The 21,570-nt window shown below is 41.7% G+C and overlaps 1 protein-coding gene across 1 annotated transcript; it reads right to left on the bottom strand.

Moving 5' to 3' along the window:
• Positions 1-6,512: 6,512 nt before the first annotated feature.
• Positions 6,513-21,268, bottom strand: ABRACL (ABRA C-terminal like). Its single transcript, XM_004011380.5, has 3 exons — positions 21,197-21,268; positions 16,027-16,093; positions 6,513-7,100 (listed from the first exon to the last, which is right to left on the bottom strand). Exons 2-3 carry the CDS (start codon positions 16,085-16,087, stop codon positions 6,916-6,918), a joined length of 246 nt encoding a protein of 81 aa, XP_004011429.1. The 5' UTR covers positions 16,088-16,093; positions 21,197-21,268; the 3' UTR covers positions 6,513-6,915.
• Positions 21,269-21,570: the final 302 nt, after the last annotated feature.

The following is a 21,570-nucleotide window of genomic DNA, read 5'->3' as shown; positions in this document are numbered from 1 at the left end:
ATATTGCACTCCACAAAGTTAATTTGACACCTATTTAATCAGACACATAATTGTTATTGAATTGTATGGCAATTACATAAAGCAGTTCCAATAAATTCTGTAATCTGCCCCCTAATAATTATCCTATATTTTCTACTCTCGTTTTTTAACTTTGCAGGATCTATCATTTCCTGAAATGATGTCCTATTTCTTTTCCCCCTTCCTTTCTTTCTATCTCTTCCAAACACACTCATGTGAAATAAAATATGATGAACCTGGATTGTGTTTCCCAGTGGCCTAAAACTCACGTTCCCCTGAAATAAGATCTTTCTGCGCTTCTCCTAGGACACCATGCCTACTTTCCTGGTCTTCTCTCTGGATAACCTAGAGGCTGAAGGAGTCAAGAATCAGGCAAAGTTTGCCTTGAGGTTACAGAATCAGCACTGGGAAATCAACACAGGGAAATCAACACAGCAGTGACCTCCAACACAGCTGATGACAAAGTAGAGCTAAAAATGAACTCTTGATTTCTTTCATTTGCAATCTGGGGGTCTTAGAGCAAAAAATATTAGAGAAAATTATTTAAGAGTGAAAGAAAGGGAGAGATTTTTCCACCTAAATAATGGTGAATCAGGGCTTCCCTGGTGGCTTGGTGGTAAAGAATCCGCCTGCCAATGCAGGAGATGCAGGTTCAGTCCCTGGAGAAGGAAATGGCAACCCACTCCAATATTCTTGCCTGGGAAATCCCCTAGATAGATGAACCTCGTGGGCTACAGTCCATGGAGTCACGAAAGAGTTGGACATGACTTACTGATTAAACAATAATAACAACAATGCTGAATCAATCACCGTTTAAATACTCTTTTACTCTTGAATCTGTTCCAAACTGCAGCAGACAAAAGAAGAAAGTCACAGATTCATAAGGATAAAGAGAATGTAAGAGGAGACGAAGCTGATGGACATCAACAATCTGTTGGAGGTTGGAAAGCAGATGGAAGCATGATGACAGACTTGAGAAAGGTGCTACCTGAGCCTCTATGATAGGTGCCTTCTCACCCACTCGGGACCCCAGAGAGAGAGGCTCAGAACTTGACGCTTCCAGGGAACCCTTAAGGCAGCAGTGAGATTCGTGTGGAGAACTGGCTGACCTCTGTTCACCGAGGTGGTAGAATTTTCCCTGGTTCCATCTCCCCTCCCATAAAACCAGACAACCCTCCTCCTCCCCACTACACAGAGACAAACAGGAAAATGGAAAGGAAGTAATTCCATAGCAGAGAACCCTAGTTATGGCAAAGAGGAAGGGTGATGGGAAGAGCAAAAACAGGAGTCCAGCTACCTGGTTAAGGAGTAGGACCCACCAGCCTCTTCCCTTTACCCTGTTTCCAGGTGACAGCAGTCATGAAACACACCCAGACCAAAAAAAAAAAAAAAGCTGAATTCTTCTCTGGAGACTGAAGTTGTTGGCAGCTCTATTTTGATCCAGAAGAAAGTCATACTTAGGATGAAAACTATGAAACTTACATCACAGAAGGCAGAGTAAAAAACAACCCAGGATCTTGGTGACATCATGGAATTGCTTGATCAAACTATCCCTGAAGCCCTGCTTCCCTCTCAACGCTTCATTCATTACACTTGCCTGGTAGCTGCTCTATGGCCATTTATGACACACTCTCAGAAACCATTAGCGTCATTTCCACTGTATTCCATTTGCTGAAGTAGTCACCAGCCTGCCTAGATTCCAGAGGAGGCAAACAGAACTACCACTAACTCTAAGAACTGAAGTTAGCGAGTAGTAAACCCTGGAGGCCCCAATGCAGCCTTTCTTGATATAGGACCTGTGTTTAGTGTGCCACAAATTCATTTATAACCTGTGGAAGGAGCACTCCTAAGGAGCCAAGAGTTACTTTAAAGAGTCTAAGAAACCATATGTGCATCAAACATTTTCTGTGGATAACAATGCATCTTGTATACATAAATAACTGTGCTATTATCAATAAAGCATAAGTACTACTCTTACAAGTAATAAAATGCAACTTAAAAAATCTTCATTTCAGTTGTACTTTTTTTTATTTTATAGCTTTTGTGTTATGTATTTTCTTAATCATGGATATTGAAAGTACAATTAACACATGGAGGAAATATTCTTTATGCTTAAAATGGGTGGTCATATTTTCCAAATTGAACGTTACTGTTTTCACATTCTACTGTAAGTCACAGAGGATCTCTGTGAAAATGGTTATAATGCAGTCCCACTCCCTGCCAGACCCACAATCACTTCCGAGGCAGCTCAGCTCTCAAACCCTATGACAGCAGCTCCAGGTTATAAGTCTTCCCTGCCCCCATTGGCAGCCATAACTGATCGGATGAAGGCGCACAGCTGACCAAATCAGTGCTTAAACTGGCCAATGACCTATGGGGTGGTCTGGCACGGTAAGGACAAATTGTGCTACTCTAACTCTTTTATATTAAGCATTTTCATTTAGACATACAGACATTCAGCATTTGACACAGCCAGCGGCAAGAACTGGCACTAATAAATCAAAGTAATAGGGAGCGAACTGACTTTTAAGGAGAAGCTATGAATAGAGAAAAGATAGAGGATGAGTTTAACTGATTGGAAGCAGGAGGGGAAGCAAATGGAAAGAAGTGGATCCAGGAACACAGCTGAGTGCTATTGACAGAGATTCTCTAAGGCAGGGGTCAGCAACCATTTTGACTCCAGAGACTGGTTTCATGGAAGACATTTTTTTCATAGACCAGAGCCAGCAGCAGGGATGGTTTGGGGATGATTCAAGCACATTATGCACTTTTTCCCCATTATTATTACATCAGGGCCACCTTAGATCATTAGTCATTAGATCCCTGAGGTTGGGGGCCTCTGCTCTAGGGCAGTGAGGAGTAATTCTTTCCCACAGCTGCCCATCAGAATCAACCTGGGAAATGATACTTCAGTGGAAATGCTTGGGGCCGCACCCCAATGTATTCATTCAGTCTGCAAAACATGTAGATGTTGAAAAATCTACAAAAGTCAATCTGATGCCCTCTGGTTAGGAGTTCCCCAGAAGTCCTGCTTTGGTGATGTCCAGGCCGCCAATTTCAGGGAGTTACTTTATCTTCCTAACCGCTCAGTTCGCATGCTCATAGTTACCCACCCCCCCGCCCCGCCCCAGCAGAGTCTCCATTCCTTCCAACCATTACAAAGTCTCTCACTTCCCTACTGAAAGGGGAAGTGCAGATGTCAAAAAAATTAAGCCTTTGGTTGAGTCAGCTAAACAAAAGCTACACAAGAGGGGTTTCCATACAAAAATGTCTTCCAAAAAACATGTGGTCATTTCTGATTTCTAATCATACAAGGCTCCCAAAGAGTGGTTTTCTTTGATGAGTTATTTATAGCTTTTGTTAAGGAAAAGGAAACTCCAAGATTATCTGACAATAAATAAAGGTACGTGCCATTCTCTTGACTTTTTTAGATACATGAGGCAATAAATTAGTGAGGTCAACACGCATGCCACAGAGAAAAGCAGGCTTGTTCCTTTGCCATCACGTCTATGTTTGTATTTTGTGTGTCAATACACAGGCCTTTTCCCCCTCATTGTCTGAAACCATAGGAAGCAGCTCAGACACCAGGGACTTCTGGGGATGCGAGTGTTCGATTATGACAAATTCCTCAAATCAACATTTCTGTAACTTATTTTTAAATTGTTCCTCCAGCAAACAAAGGAATGTGTGCTTGGATGTTCTATGATGGGAACTTATGGAAATTTGAGTTTGCACAAGTGGTGACACTAATCAATTTCACAATTAACAGTCATCCACTCTGAAGATAATAAGCTGTAATTATAGACTGTTTGGTGTAATCTCAGTTTGCAAAATAGCACTGTTGTGGATTTTACAAATTAAAGTTACTTCATAATGAGTGGGACTTATCAAAGTATTTCATATAAGTTTTTCACAGTTCTTTGTAATTTACTATTATGAAGACATACACTTAGAAACATTGCTTCAGTCTTTAAGGTTCCAAGTAATGTCCTAACCCCTCCTAGCCTCAGGTCCTGATACTCCTCTTTCTTCCTTCTGGATCGTTCTCCTGCTTTAAGGCAATCTTCAGTTCAACCCAAAACAGTGCATCATTTTTGCACCTGTATCCCTATGTCGTTTATCCAAAGGTTCTATATTTAATATACATTGTGCAAGTTACTTGCTTCTCTTTGAGAATAATCCCTAATGCCTAGCACAGTGACTTGAATAAAGTAGATACTATATGTTTCTGTTGCATAACAGAAGAAATGTTTGTCTACAATTGTTTATAATTTCTAATTTCCATCTGTCTATAGTCAGTGATACTCATTACTGAGATGATTAACTGAAATGCAGTTTATGGCCAAGAGAAATTATTTTAACTGTGAATTTGGATCAAGCCAAATTTATGATTTTGAATTTTAATACCATGATACATATATTATTTCAAAGGATATGACCATCTTGAATCTAAGAGAAATATATATAAAACTGTATTATTACGGATGTGAGTGGTAGATAGGAATGATGCTCTGCTAATTTTCTCAAAATAACTAGATAACCCCATGGATATTTTTCTGGAAGATATTTTTCAAATCCTAAAACCATTATGGGTTTGAAATTGAATTTGATACTTACCAAGAAAATACTAAACAAAGTAACAAATTGAATAACTCTTCATCTGAAGTTTTAAGGAGGCCTTTTGACTATGATCAACCTCTCAAAAATGTTCCGTCAGACGTGTGACTTACCCAGATTGTTTTCCTTTTAAAATTGCTTCAATTTTTCACGCCAGGCTTTTACAAAGTCTGTAGATTGTATATCTTCTCTGTTTCTAAATGCTTAATAATTAAAATCTCAACTTAAGATATAATAGAGGCAGAATTATGATCATCGATTCATGGGGTCACAAAGAGCCAGACACAACTGAGCGACTGAACTGAACTAAACTGATACATATCAAAATCAAAATAATTCTCAGGTCTCTATCGATATTCCCGAACCTTCACCTAAGTTGCAGCACCTAATCCTCACCTGCTTATTACATGTTTCCAGTCCAAACACTCCAAGTCCACCATGTCCAAATGTACTTTGCCTAAAACCAGCCTTCCTGCTCCACTGTTTCCCTCAATTTCTCGGCAAACATTTTTCTCCCAGTTACTGACACCATACCATAGTATCTTTTGACCATTTCTCATTTATCTTTTGTTTTCTCTCATATGCATGGTTTTGTGGATGCATCCCTCAAAGGTGTCTTTTATCTATGGTCAACCTGTGTTGTTCCCATGTGCTCAGCATCCTTCCCTTAGGGAACTATCCCTTTCCTATTTGAGGTGAGGCTATGAAGCACAGGTCCTACCCAATCCTCACTCAGAAACAAGCATATGACCCAGGACATTCAAGGTATCTCATCCCTCTGGCAAATGCTATTCATCAGAAGGGTCAACTTATGCTGCAAGTGGAGTCAATAAGAATTCCTGTCTCAAAGTTCATAATTAACATTTATAATCAATTATATATAATTAATGGTATATAATTATATATGATTAATAATATATAATTCTCTCTCTACTAGTGTTGCTAATCCAAGAATAGATGCATTTGCATCTATCTGCAGGCATCTATTAACATATGCAGGAAATCTATTCACAATAAAAAGAGAATGAGAAAGAACCAAAAAACGCATCAGAGCCAATATGGCAAGGTAGTGTTTAAACAAGGTAATGGTTGAGTCCCTGGAGCCAGCCATGCCTGAAGTCCATCCCATCCCTGGACTTGCCAATTAGATGAGTCAAATTTCAAAATCCTGACTTACCCACTTTCTGGCTAGGTGAACTTAAACAATCTCTTAACTTTTCTGTGTCTTTCTTACCTCATCTATGAAATGGGAGGTGACATTAATACCAACCTCACAGGGTTATATGAGGATTAGCATAATAAAGGCTCAATAAATGTTCACAGTGACTATGAAGTGCCAGTGAATTCTGATATCCTCTCACAAAATCATGCCTTGCTAATAATCCATGTCCCTCTGCCTTCCCTTAGGTCATCACCCTCACCCATCCCATCTTTCCACCTCTGAATATAATCAGCTCTAATCCTACAAATTTTTCCTCTGCTATACCTCTTCCAACCACAAGGCCTTTCACTGATCTTGTCCTCCTTGAGATTCTGTATCATTTTCAGTTCTGTACTACAAGCTGCAACATGCAATCATAAATACTCCTGTACTCTTTCAGGTGGGTCTGACTAATCCAGCTAGAAAGTGGAGTCTTTGGGTTACATTTTTGGGGCATATCCCCTACTAGTGTTAAGCACATTATAGGCATCAAAATCATTATATTTAACAGGGCCCAGCTGTAACACTAATCATCTCTACTTTTTAAATTCTGTAGTTTTAAGAAAATATTTCCCCAAATTAAGAAAACTTTTACTGCAGTTACCTAATGTTGATACAAAAACTCAAGTCTGTGAGGTACATAAATTTCAAATGACAAAATGAGACAATAAGACAATTTTAAGGGAGTTATATGTTTTTATTACATAAACATTATATTCCTTGTGGGAACTAGTCTTACAAGTTTGTTTCCTGATTTCACAGAATGTCCAATATCTGCAGAAATTATCTACGAATAATTTATGAAACAAACATTCCTGGTACCCCCACCAAAAAAGCCCCATTGTTTACATTTTCCAACCAGACTCCTGAGAAAAATAATAGGTTTTATTCATTTTACAGTGTAACACACAAATTTGTTTTCAAGATAGAAAAAAGGACAGACTTCTAAAATGAGTCTCCTTTTGTTTATAAAGTTCTATAAAAATACATTAAGTAGGTTCGTATGTTTGTCCTTTGACTTAATATTCCAGTTTACCAGAAACAAACAGAAAACAATAAACAGAGCTATGCAAACCACATTAATCTTGAAGCAATATAATGTCAACATCATCATGAACACCTTGCAAAAGTAGCTCTCCTGAGTATGTAATAATCTTCCTTCGTTTCGCCGCTTTTAGAGTCCCTACCAGTGCTTCAAAGAGGTTGGCACATTTGTCATCTTGGAAGAGGACCCCAAATTTCACACTTAATTTTCCATCAGCATCTGATTGAGAAAACACAATATTAACCAATGCAAAGTCTGTTTATTGCCACCATGTATGGCAAATACCCATCATCTTTCATAAACAACTGGAGGTTAACCAACATCACAATGTAACAGTCAACAGTCAAAAATTCAGTGTAACTTCTTGCCAGATTCAAAAAGGAATGGAGTAAATGCAATGTGTAGTATATCTTCTAGCCTTAGTATCATCTGTACAAAGAGTGGAGTAAGAACTAAGAAATATTAACAAAAAATGAATGTGTTACAGTGCTCACATGGTGGACCATTCCTCTCTGTCTAAATTTTCATTTTTTTTTAAAGCTTTTTTTGGTGTGGGCCATTTTTAAAATCTTTATTGAATTTGTTACAATGTTGCTTCTGTTTTATGGTTTTGTTTTTTGGCCACAAGGCATGTATAATCTTAGTTCCCTGATCAGGGATCGAACCTGCATGCCCTGCACTGGAAGGCAATCTTAACCACTGGACCACCAGGGAAGTCTCTAAACTTCAATTTCCTAATTGTTAGTTGTTGAATCAGTAAAAATAACAAATATAAGAGAAACCCCAGATCAGGAACAGTATTTCTCTAGGTGTATTCTGAACATGCTCAGCAACACCAGGAAAGGAGTGGTGACCTCAAAAATGAAGAAATCTTTATTTACCAGAATCCCTACATTATCTAGTTTGAAGTCCAGTCTTTAACACAGATGCTAAAAATTAAAATAAGCACTAAAAAGAAATGAGCTATCAAGTCATGAAAAACCTGGAGGAAACTTAAATACATATTAGTAAATGAAAGAAAGCAATCTGAGAAAAAGCTATGTGCTATATGACTCCAACTATGGAATATTCTGGAAAAGGCAAAACTATGGAAAAAGAGAAAACAAAGTAAAAACATCAGTGGTTTTCAATGGTTAGGATAGGGAAGGGGTGAATAGGCAGAGTACAAAGAATTTTTAAAGCAATGAAGACACTCGATGATATTATGATGATGGAGACCTCATTACACATCAGTTAAAACCCACAGAATGTACAAAATGAAGAGTGAAACGTAATGTGAACTATGGACTCTGGGTGATAATTATATGTCAATGCAGGATCAATCCTAGAGATCAAACCAGTCAAACCCAAAGGAAATAAACCCTAAATATTAACTGTAAGGACTGATGCTGAAGCTGAAGCTCCAATACCTTGGCCACCTGATGGGAAAGAAAGTGAAAGTGAAAGTTGCCCAGTCTTTGCAACCCCATGGACCACACAGTCCATGGAATTCTCCAGGCCAGAATACTGGAATGTGTAGCCTTTCCCTTCTCCAAGGGATCTTCCCAATCCAGGGATGGAACCAAGGTCTCCCACATTGCAGGTGGATTCTTTACTAGCTGAGCCACAAGAGAAGTCTAGCCCTTCTCCAGGGGATCTTCCTGACCCAGGAATCGAACCGGGTCTCCTGCACTGCAGGCGGATTCTTTACCAACTGAGTTATTAGGGGTAGACTTATTGGAAAAGACTGATTTGGGGAAATATTGAGGACAAGAGGAGAAGGGGTTGACAGAGGATGAGATGATTGGATGGCATCACTGACTCAATGGACATGAGTTTGAATGAACTCCAGGAGATAGTGAAGCACAGGGAAGTCAGGCATGCTGCAATTCATAGGGGCACAAAGAGTCAGACACAACTTACCAACTGAACAACAACAATGATGCAGGGGCATCAACTGTAAAGAAGGTGCCCCTCTGGTGGAAGATGTTAATAACAGGGAAGACTATGCATGTGTGGAAGCAGAGGGCATATGGGAAATCTCAGTACCATCAATTCAATTTATTGCAAATCTAAAATAAAGTCTTTTTAATTAAGGAAAAACAAAAGGTGGATCTTTGGTTAAAAGTCAGGAAGAGGAAGTCTCAGAGATAAGGATAATCAAAGATACTTCCCCAATGTTAGCTGAATCCTTCGATCTACCTGGCTGAACATTTCACCCATCCTACTGCAATGCTCCCAGTTCTTCCCTCCCAAAGGTGTACCCGCTGTGAAGGAGGTGGCCACCACAGCGAGAAGGGCTCTTGGGTTCCCGTGCTCCTCTGCTAGAGCTTACAGCGTGCGGCTTAATAAACTCCTACTGTGGGTGTAGCGAGTGCTGGGCACTGGAGGCAGGGAGAAGGAAGTATAGAATCACTTTCTAGCTATCAAAGAAATGATTTCCCCTCCCACGAGGAAATAACCACACACAGTAGGTAGAGCAACAGGCAAAGAGGTACATGATTGTTTATCAAGACCAAGATGACTCTGGGCTAGACCAGGAAGGGAAGATTTCATGACTGGTGGTACCTGTTCTGGACTTTAAAGAAAGAAAGTAAAGAAAGTGAAGTCAGTCAGTCGTGTTGGACTCTTGCGACCCCACGGACTACGGCCTACCAGGCTCCTCTGTCCATGGGATTCTCCAGGCAAGAGTACTGGCTGGGTTGCCATTTTCTTCTCGGGGAGCTTCCTGACCCAGGGGTTGAACCTGGGTCTCCCGCATTGCATGCAGACACTTTACCCTCTGAGCCACCAGACTTTAAGGGGCATATAATACAGAGCTTTAAAAACAAAACAAACAAACAAATACCCTGACAGTCCTCAGCTGAAATTTTGGCCATCTGCTAGTTGCTTGGCCTGCATAAATTCCCTAAGCCTCATCTGTATAATGGGGATCTTAATACCTCCCACACTGTATGGTTGGGGACACAGTTCTGAAGCACAGAGCACAGTGTCCAGCCCATGCTAAGCACTAGATCAGTGATCACTGGTTCAATTATGAGTGAAAGAAATGGGAGAATATGCCAAGCCATAGGCACAGGTGAAAGAAGTTAAGTATCTAGGGGAATAGTGACTAATTTACTCAGCTCAAGTAAACCATCTATGAGAAGAAGGAGGAAATAAGTTGGTAATGGAAAATAGGGAGTCTGACCATGCTTGGCCTGGAAAGTCAAGAGGTACTTGTTTGATTCTTTCACTTCCAGCAGCACGACGACCCTTTGATGGCAATAAAACCTTTCACTGATTACAGGAATCAGTGCAGCTGCTGGGTAACCGGGTTGGTCCTTCAGGCTCTCTGAGCTAGTTACTTCATCCATCATACAAGGGTAAAAATATCCCTCTCGGAGTTGTTACAAGGATTAAAACATAGAATGCAGGTAAAGTTTTTTATAGCATGCCCAGTCTATGGTAAATTCTCAATTTAGGTTAAATTTTTTAAAGTCACCAAAGGCAGAAACCCTGCTGTAATCTTGGAGTTCTCCTGCCTGCTAACCCCTAAATCTGACAAATGTCCGAGCGATGCCACCTTCTTTGTATCTGCTGTTGCTCTAGCCTTCCCTCTCCATGGACAGTTAATTCCAGGCCCCAGTTGATTGTCACGTGGCTAACTGCCAGACTCCTTATGAGTCTCCCCTTCTCCATTTTTACCCTCACTACATCCTCCACATTCATACAGAACTTAAAATGTGGAATAAACTTTGTATGATACAAGCTTAATTGATATTCTTTTACTTTAATCTTTCAATGGCTCCCTAGCACCTTTAAGATAGAGTGAATAAGATTCTTCATCCTCTGGCCCTTGCCTCACCTCTCACCAGGCCTCCTGCCATCTCACTCCATGCATCTTGTGATTCAGTCAAAATGAGCAACCTGCTCTAATCCAGGGTGTTAAGAATCACCTCCCCTGGTAACTTTGTCCACGTCAAGCCATCTACCTGGCATCCCAGACACTCTTTTCTAACTAAATTCTTTTTTCTTCAAAAATGGACTCAAATGTCACCTTCTCTGAGAAGTCCTGTATGATTGCTTTAGTCGAGTTAATAGCGCTTCTTAAAAAATGGAATGTATATCAATCGAAGCATTCACCATCAATTACAGTAATGAAAGCTACCATTTATTGAGTACTCAGTATGTTCCTAGAACTGTTCGATGCATTTTATAGTCATTAAAACTCACTTAACCATTTTGTCAAAGATAAGACACCATTGATTGTAAGAAGCACCATTATTTCATGTTCCAATTAAACTGCCAGTTTAACGATAGCATACCATGTATCATAAAATAATCCTTATTTTAGAGATTTTAAAGTGTGAAAAATGTGTCTCCAACACTCACTGAAATAAAGTAGTATCGTTATACGAATAAGGAAACCATGGCACAGAAAAGTTTAGAAATGTGCCCAAGGTCACACAGCAGGAATGTGGAAGAGCTGGAATTCCTTCCCAGAGTCTGACTCCAGAGCACATGCTCTTAACCACGTCCCAAAACATGCTTCCAATTTATCTGTGTTCTCATTACCTAAAGAGACCCACAGGGCTGAGATGGACTTTTATTTATTTTCCCATCTCTAGCACTTGAGTACAAAGGCAGCACTCAAGGTACATTTGTTAAATAATTTATATCTCCAAATAATCTCTATCCACTTAAATCTTTTCTATAGGATAAAAATTAGAAATCAAGAAAATCAGAGATACCAAGGGAACATTCCATGCAAAAGATGGGCACAATAAAGGACAGAACTGGTATGGACCTAACAGAAGCAGAAGATATATATAAAGAAGAAGTGGCAAGAATACACAGAAGAACTGTACAAAAAAGATCTTCATGACCGAGATAATCACGATGGTGTAATCACTCACCTAGAACCAGACATCCCAGAATGAGAAGTCAAGTGGGCCTTAGGAAGCATCACTACGAACAAAGCTAGTGGAGGTGATGGAATTCCAGTTGAGCTATTTCAAATTCTAAAAGATGATGCTGTGAAAGTGCTGCACTCAATATGTCAGCAAATTTGGAAAACTCAGCAGTGGCCACAGGACTGGGAAAGGTCAGTTTTCATTCCAATCCCAAAGAAAAGCAATGCCAAAGAATGCAAAAACTACTGCACAATTGCACTCATCTCACACGCTAGCAAAGTAATGCTCAAAATTCTCCAAGCCAGGCTTCAACAGTACATGAACCGTTAACTTCCAGATGTTCAAGCTGAATTTAGAAAAGGCAGAGGAACCAAAGATTGCCAACATCCACTGGATCATTGAAAAAGCAAGTGAGTTCCAGAAAAACATCTACTTCTGCTTTATTGACTATGCCAAAGCCTTTGACTGTGTGGATCACAATAAACTGTGGAAAATTCTGAAAGAGATGGGAATACCAGACCACCTGACCTTCTTCCTGAGAAATCTGTATGCAGGTCAAGAAGCAACAGTTGGAACTGGACATGGAAAAACAGACTGGTTCCAAATAGGAAAAGGAGTCCGTCAAGGCTGTATATTGTTACCCTGCTTATTTAACTTATACGCAGAGTACATCATGAGAAATGCTGGACTGGATAAAGCACAAACTGGAATCAAGATTGCCAGGAGAAATATCAATAACCTCAGATATGCAGATGATACCACCCTTATGGCAAAAGCAAAGAAGAACTAAAGAACCTCTTGATGAAAGTAAAAGAGGACAGTGAGAAAGTTGGCTTAAAGCTCAACATTCAGAAAACGAAGATCATGGCATCCGGCCCCATCACTTCATGGCAAATAGATGGGGAATCAATGGAAGCAGTGAAAGACTTTATTTTGGGGGCTCCAAAATCACTGCAGATGGTGACTGCAGCCACGAAATTAAAAGACACTTACTCCTTGGAAAAAAAGTTATGAAAAGCCTAGACAGCATATTAAAAAGCAGAGACATTATTTCGCCAACAAAGGTCCATCTAGTCAAAGCTATGGTTTTTCCAGTAGTCAAGTGTGGATGTGAGAGCTGAACTATAAAGAAGCTGAGCACCGAAGAATTGATTCTTTTGAACTGTGGTGTTGGAGGAGACTCTTAAGAGTCCCTTGGACTGTAAGGAGATCCAACCAGTCCATCCTAAAGGAAATCAGTCCTGAATATTCATTGGAAGGACTGATGCTGAAGCTGAGACTCCAATACTTTGGCCACCTAATGCGAAGAACTGACTCACTAGAAAAGACCCTGATGCTGGGAAAGATTGAAGGTGGGAGGAGAAGGGGACAACAGAAGATGAGATGGTTGGATGGCATCACCGACTCGATGGACATGAATTTGGGCAAGCTCCGAGAGTTGGTAATGGAGAGGGAACCCTGGTGTGCTGCAGTCCATGGGGTTGCAAAGAGTTGGACACAACTGAGTGACTGAACTGAACTGAAGTGATGGGATGAAAAATGAAAGGCTTTAAAGAACTCTATTTTAAAAGAAACAGATAAAACTAAATTCATCAATTTATTCATCAAATTCATAGTTTAGTCAACATTATTCCAGACATAACATAAATAATTAACCTTAAGCTGTCAGTAGGTAATGTATCTCCATAGATGCTTTCCAACTCAATAATTCATCTATTACCAGGAATAGGTAAGTCAAGGAGGCCTGGTGAAGCTGCAATGTTCAAAATATTTTCATCCTTATACAAGTTATAATAATTACCTTACACTCATCTAGTTTGTAAACTTGCTTATTTTGAAGTGCAGGTTCAGTCTGCTAAGTATTGGGGTGGCCAGTAAGTTCATTTGAGTTTTTCCATATGATGTAACAGAAAAACCTGAATGATCTTTTTTGTCAACCCAATATTATTCTATATGAAACTTACAAGATCTTATAAATCAGTGTTACCACAATAATAGATAGACAGAGTGATGATAGATAAAAAGGCTACAAAGAGATTCTTAGTCCCTTTCACCATGAAAAGATACAAGAAGTCTGAGACCTAGAAGAAGGCTCTAAGTTGACCATGATGGCATACTGACCTCGGGCCTCCAGCCTTCAGAACTATATGCAATCAAATTTCTGCTTTTTATAAGCCACACAGTCTGGAGTATTTTGTTACAGCAGCTGAAACAGATTGAGACAGACTCCCAACCTACATAACCATTAAGATAGTAAATGTGGACAAAACTATAATTCAAAAAGATACATGCACCCCTATGATCACAATAACACTATTTATAAGAAAATGTGGTACATACATACAATGGAATACTGCTGCTGCTGCTGCTGCTGCTGCTGCTGCTGCTGCTGCTGCTGCTGCTGCTAAGTCACTTCAGTCATGTCTCACTCTGTGCGACCCCATAGACAGCAACCCACCAGGGTCCTCCTAGACAGCAGCCCACCAGGCTCCCCCGTCCCTGGGATTCTCCAGGCAAGAACACTGGAGTGGGTTGCCATTTCCTTCTCCAGTGCATGAAAGTGAAAAGTTAAAGTGAGGTTGCTCAGTCCTGTCTCTTTCTTCGCGACCCCATGGACCACAGCCCACCAGGCTCCTCTGTCCATGGGATTTTCCAGGCAAGTATACTGGAGTGGGGTCCCATTGCCTTCTCCACAATGGAATACTACTCAGCCACAAAGGGGAATGAAAAAATACCATTTGCAGCAACATGGCTGGACCTAGAGATGATCATACCAAGTGAAGTAAGTCAGAAAGAAAAGGACAAATACCCTGTGCCATCACTAACATGTGCAATCTAAAATATGACACAAATGAACTTATTTACGAAACAGAAACAGACTGACAAAGAGAACAGACTTGTGGTTGCCAAGAAGGAGGTGGTGTGAGGGTTTGTGGTTGGTAGACGCAAACTATTATTCATAGAATGGATAAACAAAAAGGTCCTGCTGTATAGCACAGAGAACTATACTCAACATCCTGTGATGAACTATAATGGAAAAGAACACATATATATGTATAACTGAATCACTTTGCAGTATAGCAGAAATACAATGTTTTAAATTAACTATACTTCAATATATCTTGAATGAAGAATATTACATTTGTTGTTTCATGTCACAAAGTTTGTAGTAATGTTACATAAGCAAAAGAAAACTACAGGGGATGTTTGATAATAATGACAATGGAATTTTCAAAGTACCTCTTGTTATTTCATATGATTTGTGATTCATAAGTAATCACAGCTATATGTAAGAAAATCAAACTATAATGATGATACAACATTGTAAAGCAATTATCCTCCAATATAAAAAAAAAAGCTACAATGACAGGACAACTCTTATAAGGTACTTTTTAAAGTTGTTTTTCACTTACATGATATAATTTTAAAACTTTGGGGTCCATTATTCCAGTTGTTGCTGAACACATCTATTGCTCTTACAATTTTTAAAATGTTCCCCGAACTATTACATGTCTGGTCTGAGATGTATAAAATATTAATACTTACAGTTATAAGCATAAGAGTTGCTTTCATTACAATTTAGGAAAAGAGCAAGAATACTACCAATTTTACATGTCTCAAACTTTATGGTAGCTGCTTATATGCTTCTGAGGGAAAAGCTGACTTTTTTAAAAAACTACCCAAAGGATGGGTTCTTTTAGTTATATAACATAAATACCTGATTATACAAAATTCAAAAGTTTGAAGAAAATAAAGACAATGTATTGCAATTTCAATGAGTCCCTAGTCATTTGGCAATTTGCAAAATGGTGGCAGGGTAAAGCAGGAAAAAAAATGAATGTTAATAGTATGACAAAAATTTGAACAAGATTCAATTACAAGATTTCAGTGCAGCTAGGTTACAGATGTACAGTGATTTTCTTTCCATTCAGAGGATAATGAAATAACTCAACCATTCTTTGTATAAGAATCACAATACCCCAATAGCTCTGCGTCTCCAGAAATTACTTCAGGGCTGACAGCAGTTAGCTGACAGCTGCCAAAACTTTTAGGCTTCTACCAAGAGTTTGGAGAAGGAAATGGCAACCCACTCCAGTATTCTTGCCTGGAGAATCCCATGAAAAGAGTAGCCTGGTGGGCTACAATCCATAGAGTCCCAAAGAGTGGGACACAACCGAAGCGACTTAGCACAGCACAGCACCCAAAGAGTTAGTCCTTCTTGCTCTAAAGCAAACTCAGAAGAAACACCGTATCTATCATATAATACTTACTTTTTGAACCAAGACGATGAATTTCCTCCACTAAGAGTTTAACTTCATGATCCACATTCATTGCTGCCTGAGGGAGGAAAAAAAAAATCTGTATTATTAGTTTCTAGATTCCATTATGCATATCTTGCCAAATCCAAGGGCCCCTTGGTATTTTTCATGTAGCATTTGTCACTATTAATTTACCATGTCCCTCTTCCTAAAAGGACTTGTGTGATGTATCTCCCTCAGGTAGAGTACTTCCATTTCCCCCATCTTTATAAATGCCCTTGTGGGCGGTCCTGCTCTTACTCCATGCAGTCTGTTGGGGAGAACGAAGCCATCCTCCTTGCACCTACTATACACTCCAAACCCAAGCTCTGCCTGGCGCCAAAAACACAAAGGTGAGTGAGCCAAGACCAGCCCTCAAGGAATTCATCATCCAGAAGCAGAGAAAGGCCTGGAATGACTAGCAATGGGACAAGCTGTCTTTGAGCAGAGGGTCCAAGGCATTAAGGGAGCTTGAAGGAGAAAGCCACAGGTTTCAGGGAGGTTCCTGGGGGGAGGAGTGGACCAGGTAAGTAGTTGGGGAAAGCATCGGAAAGAGAATATGTAAGAGCACAGAAACAAGGAGAAACCGCAGCACACCTGGGGCAAGCCCGAAACTAGGAGCTGGAGGTTCCAGCATAAACCGGATAAACCAACACAATCGCTCCCCTCGAGGAGCCCCAAGGTGAAAAAGCTGTCCAGGTAGAACCCTACAAATGCAATTTCCCAGTTCACAAATACTCATGCTCTTCCCCCCAACAGTTCGTAATGCAATCCGACTGCAATGGAGAGCCTGTGGTGAACACCATTCATCTTCAGGTGAGGAAGGAGTTCAGGGTTAGCATAACAGCTGGGTGAGTTCCCTTGGCTCATGAGGTCCTCCATTGGCTGGGTTTGTGCCCATCATTCCAGCCACCTCACATCTATGCCCTTGAATGCCAGGTTGCAGCTACATGGCATTTCTTTTCATTCCTCAAATGTCCCCTCACTCTCTTCCGTCCAGCCTTCACAGGTACTGCTTCTTCTTCAACCCAACTCTGACTATTCCTCTTTCTTGGAGTTAACTTTCACTTGTCCAGTCCCAACTGAGATACAACTTCCTCCAGGAAGCCCTCCCTGAAACCCAGGAGTAGGAATGCTCCCCTGTGCGTGTTCCCACAGTATTGTGCATCCACGTCATTTCACTTGACTGGAATGACCTGGTCTTGTATCGCTAGACAGTGAGCTCCTCTCTGCGGGGATCTGACTGTTCTGCTACTGTGGGACCCCGTCTGGCACCAAGAGTAGGACTTCAACAAATAATTGGCTGGCAAACAGGAAAATGAGCAAAGGCATGAGAGGGGATGAAAACACATCTGTGAGAGTTATTGACAGGGAGCTGCTGATTTCAGTGAGGCACAGAGAGGAGCTCTAAGGGCAGGAAGTGGACTCAGAGACAGAAAAGGAAGCCTAAAGGGGGCGTGGCAAACAGCTACAGAAAGTGGGTGGAGACAGATACCAGCAAGAAACAGGGAAACAGCAGGTAGAGCCGAAGGAGAGAAACCCAACTGTTGGAGCAAAGAAGTAAAGCAGGAAAGGAGGAAGAATGAGTTTCCATAAGAAGGAAATAATTTTACACTGGAAACAGCAATATGAGGGTGAAAAGCATGGGCAGAAGAGGCATCAGCACAGTATGTTTTAAGTTTTCCAAATTAAATAAGGGATGAAAAGAGTGGGATGACCTGAATGGTTTACTTTGAAGGGTGATGATTTGGAAGAAATAATTTTATTCAGACAGATCATAACTAATTCTTGGTAGCTTTTAAAAAACAAGAATGACATCTATGTATAAATGATATTGATCAGGACCCCAGATTTCTCATAGCTAATAATTAAAAGCACCACTGCCATCTGCTACACTTCTGTGTAAATCATTTAATTTGAGAAGCTTATATTGCAACAAGATGTGCTTCCCTGGTGGCTCAGTGGTAAAGAATCTGTCTGCCAATGCAGGAGATGCAAGAGACATGGGTTTGATCCCCGGGTGGGGAAGATCCCTGAAGTAGGAAATGGCAAAAACCCATTCCAGCGTTTTTGCCTGGGAAATTCTATGGACAGAGGAGCCTGAAGGGCTACAGTCCACAGGGTCCCAAAAGAGTTGGATGGGACTTATCGACTAAACAACAACACTGCGACAAGATGCAAATCTTTGGTTAATGCAGCTACATAAAACCCAGTATCAAAAATTAGTGTCCAAATGTGAGAACTTTATATTTATTGGTGAAATTATAACATCATATTCAATTCAAAATACAGTTTTAGAGAGACACTAAAACGCTAAAATGTAACCGGAGGACACAACTGAAAGACATGCCATGAGATTAGTAGTAGGGAAAAAAAAACCTGTTAATGTCAGTGTGGTGAATAGCTGTCGTTTCTCTCTGCTCAGCACCGTTTCTACCTTCTGGCACCAGCAGTCTATTTTTTTTTTTTTTTTTTTTGGATAGAGCCATTCCTTCCTTGTTCTTATCTCATGGATCTTGGGTAGAGCCTCATTCTGGACTCCAGGAATGGTCCAAAGTCAGAGAATTGGTTTGGAGCATAGGCTAGGTGATCCCATGTTGAACAATGGGGTCGGCCCAGGAATTTTGCCAGACTACTAGTAGAACAACACTCTCCCACTGAGCTCTAAGTTTACGGCCAGCAAGTATATAAACGGATACCATCTGAAAAGAGCCTGCCAGGAATAAATCCAGCACAACGGAAAATTCAACCATGCATCAATGATTGAGCCTGTATATGACCTTGGATTTTCCTGTTACATGAACTAATCAGTCTTCTGTGGTTTTGCTTATGCTGGTCTGAGTTTCTGTCATTTGCACTGTAGGGAATCTTGACTTTTAAAGTTAGCCTAGAGACGACCTGCTGCTTTTTAAAAACATAAAACTCCGTTATGTACTCATGTGAATAGACTTGTTTGCATTACCATATTGGGTAGAATAGACAGGTAAACAGTAAGGCAGATTTGGAAGCCATAAGAGAAAAAATTTCTCTAATAATCAAAACTGTCTAAAGGTGAATAAAGTTTGCAGAAGTAGTAGGATCTGTGAGGGTTGATGAAGAAATCAGCCCACATTGGACAAAAGGGAAAGGGAAATGTCCAAGAGGATTAGTCTTCTCTAATTGTCAGATGCTTTGATTTCCTCCCACCCAGAATATTCATCTCTTTAACATCATTTTCCATTCCTTCCACCCACCACCATCCACACCAGTCACAGTTCTCCTTTAATAATAAGACTCAAAGAGGAAATCCAACTCTTAAGTAATGTGAATATGTGCATTACATTAAGCAGATGATTGTAAGAAGGGAAAACCAGAATTTCCTTATAATTAATTACACCTGAGGCTCCTTATCTGGGTTTATTCTAAGAACCTTGCAAAGTATTATTTATCCCTATTTTATGGATGATGAAACTGACTCAGAGGGGTTTCCCACAATTAAATGCTGTTTTTACTTCATTGTTCTGCCTCTTCTGCTGCTTTGGGGTGGGGCTGGTTATTATGCAAATAGAACTAAATGTAATGGTAAGTTGTATTTGTGTGAAATATTTGAGTACTTACTAAGACAAAACCCTTAAAAAGCAAAAAAGGCTCCCTACACTGATCCTTTTGAGTAGGAAAATGACAGGCTTAAAAACTATTGCTAGCCTACATAACCTGGGATGGTTTATTTCTTTGATTATTTAATGAGGACAAAGGAGTATAAAATACTCTGCTGCACAAACCTCGGAAGGTCCACGACATTTTTTTTTATGAGGACAGAAGCCTGGGGCTGGTGCAAGCAGCGAGATCAAGAACAATGAGAGGCCATGGCAGAGCAAGGCTAAGGGAAAGAAAGAGCCGGGTCAATGGGAGGCTCAGGGGAAGGGGATGGCAGATGCTAGCCGAGCCCTCTCATTGTGACAGAAACCAATTAGGCACTGTGCGTGGGAACCACAAAGAAAGCGGAATGTGGGCGGATTGGGCCATATGCTGAAATGCTCCACTTTCAGTAGGCACTTGAAGATATATTTAAGGGCCCTCTTGACAGTTTTTTGCGTTTTTTTATTTTGGTTGGTTTGTTTTCTTAAGTTTGGAGGCAATACCTGGAGATATTCTAAAGTCAAGGAATAGCCTACTCGAGTGGGAACATCTGGGAATCGGGAGCCACCTGTCCTCACTAGGGCTGGCCACTCTTTCCCAGCCCTCCTTCACAATCCCCGACGAGCAGCTGGTGTAGGTCAAAGAATGACTGGGTTTCTTCCCGCCTCTCGCAGGCGCGCACACACTCCATATTTGGTCATCCCGGAGCCAAGTTGGGAGCTGGCCCGGAAGGGGTCCCAAGACCCTGTCCCCCGCAGGCCATCAGACGGTCATCACCGGCACCGCTGCAGAGCTACGGAGCGCAAGGCTCGGCCCCCGCTCCGGGGCGCAAGGCGGGGTCCGAGCTGACTCCCGGGGAACGGCAGCATCCGCATCCCGGAAGCCTTTGTCTCCGCGAGGCCCTCGCTCCCCGGCGATAGGTGCGCCCCAGGCGCGCCTCGAGAGCCGGCGCCCAAACCCAGCGACGCAAACGGACCCGGCTTGGGGCTCCCCGAGTCGCTAATGTCTTCTCACTACCCCCCACCCCGTACACAGAACGGGGTGCGTACAGATCCGCACCCGCCGCCCGCGCCCGCAGAGCCCACTGCCCTGAAGCCACCGAATCCCTCGGCAGGAGCCTGGCCCCTCACTGCCAGTCTGTTCCCGCTCAGTTCTGCGGAACTGGCTCTCCAAGTGCAAAGCCGGCAAGTTGCTCTGCGGTAAAAAAGAAAAAGAAAGAAAGAAAGCAAAGAAAAAAAAAATCTTTATAAACGCTGCTGATCTCCCTGTCCGGTCCGCCCCCGGCAAAATGTCACGTGAGCCGAGTACGGAAGTCTGCCCGAGAGGTGGGGGGCGCGCCCACGCGGTCCCCAGCACCCGGCTCAGCCCAATGCCAGTTACACCCTCCAGGCGCCTTAGCCACCTCTCTTCCCGGTCCTGGTTCTCCAACCTCAGCCCACGATCCCCTCCTCCGGCTGTTGACCTCCCCCGGCTACCCCAGTCCATCCTTTCTACCTGGACGCCACTTCCCAGGGCGATCACTCACCTCTCTGCCTCCTGTTCTTTTCCGAGAAAACCGGCAGCGTCGGTGCGGGCTGGTTGCCTTCTTCAACGCACTGGGGAGGAAGAAGCCGAGGAAGGAAGTGACTGAGGCGAAGAGAAAGGCTGGTTGGTGTGCCGCAGGCGGAGGGCGAGCGGGGGGAGGGGGGGAGAGTTTCAGCGCTCAGGAATGGGGCCGCCCACACTCCCGGGGACTAACCTGGGAGGAGGAAACTCTGGAGCGGAGACGCCAAGAAGGGGGCAGACTCCGCACAGGTGGCGGAGCGCTGGAGGCTTCTAGGAAAATGCATCCAGAGCTCCAATTACCGCCACTTTTGCCCCGCGCCACTCGGAGCCAAGGAGCTCCAACCCCCGCATCTT

Source organism: Ovis aries, chromosome 8 (genome assembly GCF_016772045.2).
Source record: "Ovis aries strain OAR_USU_Benz2616 breed Rambouillet chromosome 8, ARS-UI_Ramb_v3.0, whole genome shotgun sequence".
NCBI lineage: Eukaryota > Metazoa > Chordata > Mammalia > Artiodactyla > Bovidae > Ovis > Ovis aries.
Note: the sequence above shows the minus strand (reverse complement) of the source record. Positions and strands in the feature narration are given on the sequence as shown.